Genomic DNA, 8728 nt, shown 5'->3' on the forward strand with positions numbered 1-8728 from the left:
GTACAGATCGGCACAACATTGTGAGAAGTGAGACAAGGCAGTCCATTCATCAGCTATTAAAAGGTGTTCTTATTAAGAGGCTGACCCATAAAAAAGGAGCCAAAATGGAAGACCACAACAGTAGTGAAACAGCAGGTCAAAAAACATACTATACTCAGGTATACTCAGACATGTATAAGGTTTTAAAACCGACCCATGTCGAGGAATAATAAAATGATTAGTAAGTCTTTTGGGTGTCATCTCATATAGCCCTGCTAATGTTGACACTGTGGTTATTTTCTTTGTATTATATTGATAAACTAACAAAGGAACCTTGTTGCAAGCAAACCTGTCGTGCCATCTGATCTCTCTTTCCTGTGGGTGGGTTTTCCTCCATGTGGCCTACCGCTGCTGACCTTTATAGAGTTTGTTGTAACATGGAGAGCTGACACATTTAGCCAGTCACTCTCTACGAGCTGCAGAACAGGGTCAAGGGCAGCTTTCCTCCTCCACTGGCCACCCTCCATCTTCTCATCCCTTCATCCCCATGAGAGAATCCAGGAGCCAACAAGTAGAGCAATGAACTTTTCTGGGACAGTGTGCTCCGATGGAGTGTGTTAGAGTGTGTGTACGTGTAGTATTTAACAAGAGAATGACATCCTAAAAAGTTGGGCTTGCTGCCTAAGTTTGATTAGAAGATGCTCGATAAGCATTGGGAGGCAAAAATAAAATACTGCATGTCATGAATGAATGTGCTTGAATAAGAGGAAAAAACTAAAATCATGAGAGTTTCAAGATTTTTTCTGAAAAAAAGGAAGGGAAAATACTAAAAATATAATACAAACAACACATAACAGGAGCCTTGCAAGTCTGCGTGGGTGGGAGGCACACACTGTAATAATGCAGCACATATGGATGTCATATGTGTGTCATGGCTGAGAGTGCGAAGCTATTAATTAGAGATGTGTACCCAGGGCCCCCAGGGCCACACTCAACAGGAAGTGATGTCATCTGGGTCACCAGTAATCTATTCTACACAACTACTGACATGGTTAATACAATTAAATAGCTGAAAATTAGAATAATGCTAAGGGAAACAGGTGAAGGTCTGCCCTTTTACCTGTAGAATAAACCCACTGATCTGGTTCCACGTCTGCTGCACAGTCTGTTTGTATATTAAATTACAATGAGGATCAGCGAAAAACAAGCTGATTACTTCAGACACAGTGCAGTAGTAGTGTAATTTGATAGAATACAGTGGGAAAAGCTTCTTGCGTGACAGAAAGAACAAGGCCACTGCCACCTGTCCCCTGGTAGTGCTGGGACGTCCCACCTGGCCCAAAGCGGGGGGGGGGGGCCTTCATTCCCGGCCTGTCACTGGAGACACGACACCACAGGTGGCCGTTAACACCGAAGAAACCCACTCACAAAAGACGGCACATGTGTTACAGTCTCACAGAGACAGGCTAAACACAGACATCCACACTGTCACACAGAGACTCACACAGTCGTAAGATGATAGTGTTAATCTCTGTAGAATATTGCTGATCGTTCCCACTGCTGTTGCCATCTATGGTGCGTGCAGCTTCCTTGCTAGCCTCATGAATGCCATGAAAGCACAAATTGTCATTTGTAGGCAATATGTGAGTGGACTAATGGACAGATATACCAAATGCTTCAGACTGTACAGGACATATCCAGAGGGTTATGCTAACTGGCATGTTGAGAGCCCTGCGAGCATGCTGGCAACAAAAGCCAGAGGCCTGTGGCCTGTGGGTGTTAAAATGTAAGCTGGGTCAATTTTTCAGCCTGGCACTTCAGCGATCCTTGCTTTCTCTCAGCACAGGACGTGGTGCTAATTGTACCCGTGAAACCAGACCATGTGCAGCAAATACGCACACGCAAACAAAGTTCCATAACAAGCACTAATGGCATGTCGGACATAGCGATGGCCTGCTTCTGACTTCCATCCGCGCACACACGGCTGTAAAAGCAGCGAGCGCAGCCACCACTTTGTTATTGTTCATCCATATTTTATCAGGCTCCTATTTATAACTACATAGGTTTCTGTCAGGGGCAAAGTGAGAAGCAGAGTGACAGAAGAGAGGCAATGATATGTGTTTTTTTTCTGTGCTTTTGTCAAGCAGCTGGTGAACTCCAGACGATGGTTCATCCTAATTACAAGCAAAGTGTGGTTACAGGAGGAAGACCACATATGGTGGTAGGAATGAAACGGTTCATCCCTTCATTCCGAACGCAAACGCAGTGCAAAACATCCTTGAATGTTAGTATGTTTTCCTAACCTGCGTTAATCCTGGAACAATTTGATGAGTAAGCACAATCTTGCCCAGCAATGCTCTGCCTCACACACATGCATGTAGGAGAATTACATAGTACAACCTCTGTCTTCCGCTGTCGGTCGATGAATAACGGCAGCCATTTAGGGGACTCATGCCTGGCTCAAGGGCATAGCTATGGCACTGACTCACACATGCACATAGACTTTTCTAGGTGTTTCACAGATTTAAACTGATGACCTATAAAGACACAAGCTCACTTATTTAACCAGGCAGACATATACGCGTTTATAATCGGCAGGTCATTTTACATTGTCGTATCTTTCACATTTAGTCAGGATTTTTAAGCAACACTAAACACAAGTTTAGTTGTAGATAGGATTGTGCTTGACTGATAACAATCTAAAGACAAAAAGTATGAATGATGCGGAAAAATACAACTGCATTACAAACATACCAGCCATGTTCATCCATCATAACACTGACTCATCCGTCTGTGTGACAGGCCCCTAATTCAAAACGTTATTTTCCTTTCAAATTCTACCAGATAGACGGACTTACACTTTACTACAGAACACTGTTAAGATTAATCCTCAGAGAACTTCATCTGTGGGGGATTTTGCAGTAACATGTTCTTTAGTGCAAAAACTGCTAGTCTGTCCGGTGTGCATGGCGATTGGCGAGAGAAGCCTGTCTGTCACCCTGATCACTTTCTGTCAGTGTGCCAACTGTTTTGTGAATAAAAACAACAACATTAACATCAAACTAGTCCTCATAGGTAGGAAAACCTGATTTACTGTCTACATTCAAATTATGATTGCACGTGAATGCCAAAAACAAACCATACATTTTGAAAGGAATCTGACACAGGCATATCTTTGATGTGTACAGACAGTGCAAGGTAGCCACACCTAAACTGTTTACATGCTCATTTTATTGCAGGATAACTTGCTTGCTTTTGTATCATCTAACTTCGTGGTGTATATATCTGTGAGTGGAAGTAACTGATTGTATGGGCATCCTAAGGCCAAAAGGCACAGATTAATGCTTTCTGGGGGGGAAACTGTTTATTCTCTGTTTAATGGTTGTTTGGCTTCTTGTGATGACCAGCTTGAGGTCACAGAGTCCCTCAATGCTCCTTTGCTGTCTAGTAATAACACATCCTGCTCAATACAATATGATAGGGTGTAATGTTAGCCCGTTAGCATTTGTGCCACAATGATACTGATTGACTGTGGGGCATGTGTACTGTCACAAAGCAGCACTGAAGGAGCTCCTGCAGTGTCCGTGCTGGCCTTTATTCGGCGGCACCGTTGCAAATGTAGCCTAAATCAAAGAACAAATTTACCCTGAGTTCGTCCCTCTCAGCCTCCCAGCGGTATTTCTCGGCCTGGAAGCGTCCCCACTCGTACTGGATGAAGTGCAGGATCCCAGGAAGCGTCATACCCGAGTCCCCGTCCTGCAGCTCCCGAGCCTGCGACGATCCGGGCATGGCTCCGGCTGCTGCCGCCGCCGCCGCCGCTGCCATCGCCCCGGTCGCCGCGGCTGATGTCGCCTGGCCCGGTGCTGCTTTGGGCCCGTTTGGGTTGCGCCCCGCTCCGCTGCCGCCTCCGGAGTTCGGGTTTGGTCCTCCGCCGGATCTGTCCGCCTCCATTTTAACCGTTCAACCTTTCGCCAGGATAAGGAGGTGGAAACGGACAGAGTGTACGAACAACAATAATAAAAAAATAAAAAAAAAAAGTACCTCGTATCCTTATTCCAACCCAGCTGCACTTCACTATTAGTGACCCTCTTTTCTTCCTTTTCTCACACGCACAGAGCAAAATTACTATTCAGGTGGTAAAATACTACACTTCCGCTTTCTAAACCTTCACAATAAAACGCGATCAAGCTGCATATTTGCAACATCGTGTCATGTTTGGTTACCAATAAATCACATTCAGTATACATTCTTACTTGGAAACGTTTGTTAACGCCACGTCAAAATGTGGCTATTAAAAGTCTATCAAGCGAAATGAGTGTTAAAAATGTGGTTTGCGGCTTTTATTTTGTATATCCGGATCTGTTTCCGCCTCCTCGTGCTGCAAAGGTTGCCATGTTTGCTGCAATACACAATGAACGTGTCGCTAGGGGGGGTTATTTCCTGCCATATTGTGAGCAGAGATGTTTGAGGATAGTGAAGTTAGCCAGAATTACCCACAAATCTCCTGTTTGAGTCTCTATTAGAAAATCTCCACAACACAGATTGACCGTGATTTTGTTGCAGCAGCAGCTTTATGTATGGAGGCTGCTGCTGCTTGTGTGGTTTTACAAAACGGTGGAGAGTGTATAAATACTGGATGATAGGTATGTTCCTCCATATGGGCAAGAATCACAGGGTTTTGGTTTTTTTTTGCAGATTTGTAATTAATTGAATTTTAAAATAATAAAGGACCTCCCAAGCCCAGACAATATACATCCTCTGGTACTACTGAACATATTTATCTTCCATGGGTACCATCATTTTTAAAAAGCAACCAACCTTAAATCATTACATTTTGCTTGTTGACATATTATTAACATGTGGTATTATTAATCTTCATTTTCTCATTTTAACTATGTGGAAATACAGGACTGGATACAACAAATTAGACATACAGTGGTGTCTAAAATGGGCACCGTCTGCATGTGATAGGGCACTAACACACAGAAAGTCGAGATGCATTTATGATAAAAAAATGTTCTAAACCCCTTTCTAGCATGTAGGGCAGCTAACAGCACTCCACTGTGTTTTCTCCATTTTAAGGATCCCTTAGAGGGCACATTATTGCCAGTGTGCATGTACATTATAATTACATAATATCTAATAAATAATGAATTGCAAGGGTTCAGCTCTGGGTCCTGTGGCATCATTTTGCTCTAAAATAAGAACACAAGTGGAGTTAGGTAGCCATACATAATCTTCACTTTGTTTCCTATTATACTAGTGAAATATTTTTATTATTTTTGTGTTTTTACATTGTACATTGTATGTTGTTTTACATATGTATGCAATTACATATACAGAGGGAGATGTTCAGATCTCAAAATTAAATATTGTACAGTTAAAACGGTGGAGATTAAATTATTGTATAAGGATACAAAATAGTATTTTGACATGTTGCTGGTGCAGTTTTGTGCAACTGAAGGTTTTGTTGTTGATGTTCATTTTTTTTAAATGGCCCTTTTATTCTGAAGGATTAGAGCCGGAAGTCTTTCTGTTGTTGCTGCAGGCAACACAGACGGCAGGCGTCATAGCTTAATGGTAAATTCGTGCAGTTGGGTTTAATGGTTGAGCTTGTCTTAAGCTTCAGAGTAATGACATATTGTGATGCGATTTGTGTGCACTTAGTCGTGGATTTCTCCTTAAAATGTTGGAAACTCGATCTCAGCCTCAGCCGCACAGATATGAGCTAACCATGCAGATTAATGCCAGCAGGTTTGCTCCTGTGCTACCAGAGCTGGCTGAGGTGGACCACCATGAGAACCAAATATAGTTCCATAAGGTTAATGGGCTTAACGGTGCTAAAGCTTCTGATAACTTAATGCATGATGTGACGGGGTGCAAATGATTGCCTTGCAAATAAATCAAATAGATGCATCCAAATTAAGGTGAGTTGTGCTCATGGATTTTAGCAGCCTGTTTTGTATTGATTGGTATTGCAGCTAGCCATGTTTTATTCATAAAAGCAGAGGTAGCATGGCTGTCCTAGTTTTACGTTTAGGCTTAAAGCTACTGTCCTGTGTGTCATTTTAAAGTAGCATTAAATTACATTAGACAGTCAAAGTATCTGGCAAAGTACATCATAATCACTGCATCATTATTATTTCTGTCTTTCACAGGTTGTCTCCAACTCATCCCTCTTCTATGACACTAATGGGGACCTAAGATCCACCACTGGATTTCTAAATTAAAAACGTCTTCCCCTGAAAGAAACTGGAACATAAACATTAGTTGCCATGCGTATCAGTCTCTGCCAGGGCCTGCTAACTGGCGCCATCATCCTCAACCTCCTCATTCTCTACTATGTGTCCCGGGCCCAGCAGCAGATGATGGAGAAGAGGAAGGAACTTGGCAGGGGCACGAGGAGGGCTGCCCTACCAGCCTCCGGTCTAGGGGGCGGACTGGGTATTCTTGTAGGAGCCGGAGGTGAGCCTGGAGTGGTCGGAGTGGAGGGACACAGTCGTGGCCCACGTGTCACTGTTCTTCTTCGGGAGTTTGAGAACTTTGAGAATTATGTTGGTGATGTGGCTAATTCCTTCCTCCGCCAGAGACCTGAGCTTCCCTTCCTGGCTGTGGCTGACACGTCTCCGTACCCTCCCCTGGTGCTTCCAGAGGGCGCGCGGCTTCTGGTGCTCTCCCCCACCCCGGACCAGCCACCGCAAGCTCACAGGCCGGAGTTCCACGTCCAGACAGAGTTTGTGCTACTGGTGCCTGATGGGGTGGAGTTGGAGCAACCTCGGGCTATCGAGAGGCTGATAAGGGAGTTGGAAGGTGAGGGTGGGGGGCCTGTGAGGCTGGTAGCCGCACCCGTGTTGGCTCGATCTGCTGTGCAGTGTCTCCACCTGCGTGTGAACCTCAGAGAGTGGACAGCCACCTACTCGCCAGCTGCATCAGGTAGCAGCGGGAGTGTGTGTACGGCTCTGCAAGGAGATGCAGTTGTCCTAATTCGCACTGAGGATCTTTTTAACCTCTCTGTCCCTCTGGGTCGGCCCCTCTTCTCCTCGCTCTTCGTCCAGACTGCTTTGAGAAGTTGGAAGGTCAAGCTGCTGGAGAGCCCCTGTTTCTCCGCAAACCACCGGCCCCTCTTCAGCTCCGCTCACAACCAGTGGAAGGCCGACACTCGACTGAAGGAGGCCACCGGGAAGCTCATGAGGAGCTTTGGTCTGAAGCGCCTCCTGCTACCTGATGGGAAGGAGCAGTGGTATGGCTGCAGTAAAGAGACACCTCGCTGCTTTGGTACTGTGCAGGATGACACTCCGGACTACCTTTATCTGGATCGCTGGACACCTCCCTGCTGTCTGCGAGCTCTCAGGGAAACTACTAAGTATGTTATCAATATCCTGGAGACCTCAGGTGTGCGCTACTGGCTAGAGGGCGGGACTCTCCTGGGCGCTGTCCGCCATCAGGACATCATCCCATGGGATTATGACGTGGACCTGGGCATCTACCTGGAGGATGTGCCCAACTGTGATCACTTGAAGAATCTGGACTCAGGCTCTCTTGTGGATGCTAATGGCTACGTCTGGGAGCGTGCAGTGGAAGGAGACTTCTACAGAGTCCAGTACAGCGAGGCCAACCACCTGCATGTTGACCTTTGGCCATTCTATCCACGAAATGGTGTCATGACCAAAGACACATGGACAGAGCACAAACAAGACGTGGAGTTCCCAGAGCACTTCCTGCAGCCGCTGGTGCCCATGTCCTTTGCTGGCATTACTGCCTATGGCCCCAACAACCACCGAGCCTTCTTGGAGCTCAAGTTTGGAGAGGGGGTTATTGAGAACCCCCAGTATCCCAACCCTACAAAAAAGAGGCTGGACAGAAGCAAGTTATGAGAGATGATGGAGACTTATTCTTAGGTGGTACTGTATTTGTTTACCTAATAACAGCACAGAAAGTTTTTGAAAAACAGCCTAAAAGATGATGCCTGGAAACTAACGAGGTGCCAAAATGACTGCATTTGCTGTTAGTTTTAACGAAATTGAAATCAATACACTGGTGCATTTACATCAGGCAAACCTTACAGAGTCAAAGACTGGTTTTACTACATGGTGTACTAAATCTGTATGTGTTGTACAGTAAAGAATATGACTGCTATAAACATGATAAGTACTTTTAAATGATATTGATATTGGTTTCTTTTTAAAAGAAGGTTTTGTACAGAATTATTTAATAATACGTGGTTATGCCCATTACAGGTGTTTTATGAATTTCTTGACTGTGTTGCAGTGATTTGCACTGATTCTTTCAGTTTTGCACAGTTTATAAATGAATGTTACTGTATATCGGTGCCATTTGGTACAGCCGTGATGTGGCGAGTCAATTTCCACGTGGTAAAATGAGAAACACATCGTCATTCATCCTGTTATTCTTGGCATATGGATAGGAGGAAATGTTGCCCTATCAGGCCTTAGTATTCAGTATAAAACATCAAACTCTTGACTGATTTTGTAAATGAATATTAACCCTCAGCTCGATTATGTGTGTTTCTACTGAGCACCAATAATGTATTGACTCAAACGGAATTTCAATTCAGTAGATCATTCAAAGAAAACATTTTGTGCACAAGTTGCACATAGAAAACACACCAGCTTCTCTGGGTATGACATGTTTCCTGTAGTGTTACGTGTGTGTGTGTGTGTGGTCTGTGTGTGTGTGTTGTGTGTGTGTGTGTGTGTGTGTTGTGTGTGTGTGTGTGTCGTGTGTGTGT

At 44.6% G+C, this 8728-nt stretch overlaps 2 protein-coding genes across 3 annotated transcripts in view; one reads left to right on the forward strand and one right to left on the reverse strand.

The window, feature by feature from the left end:
• The window catches only part of strn4 (striatin, calmodulin binding protein 4), a 13795-nt gene extending 9661 nt beyond the window's left edge, over nt 1–4134 (reverse strand). Inside the window, exon 1 of the mRNA XM_035680525.1 lies at nt 3625–4134. Within this exon, the coding sequence (XP_035536418.1) occupies nt 3625–3930 (306 nt within the window). The 5' untranslated portion in view covers nt 3931–4134. The remainder of the gene's footprint in view (nt 1–3624) is intronic.
• A 1374-nt stretch (nt 4135–5508) lies between these two features.
• On the forward strand, nt 5509–8722 carry fkrp (fukutin related protein). Of its 2 annotated transcripts, none has more exons than XM_035680607.1 (2): nt 5509–5559; nt 6138–8722. In XM_035680607.1, the coding sequence occupies exon 2, from the start codon at nt 6255–6257 to the stop codon at nt 7851–7853; it is 1599 nt and encodes a 532-aa protein (XP_035536500.1). In that variant the 5' UTR covers nt 5509–5559; nt 6138–6254; the 3' UTR covers nt 7854–8722. The 2 variants fall into 2 exon arrangements, with proteins under 2 accessions (XP_035536500.1, XP_035536499.1); XM_035680606.1 differs by having other exon boundaries at nt 5533–5906.
• The last annotated feature ends 6 nt before the right edge of the window (nt 8723–8728 follow it).

The sequence above is a fragment of the Morone saxatilis genome, unplaced genomic scaffold (assembly GCF_004916995.1).
Source record: "Morone saxatilis isolate NCDOM2014 unplaced genomic scaffold, NCSU_SB_2.0 Contig8, whole genome shotgun sequence".
NCBI classification, from domain to species: Eukaryota; Metazoa; Chordata; class Actinopteri; family Moronidae; genus Morone; species Morone saxatilis.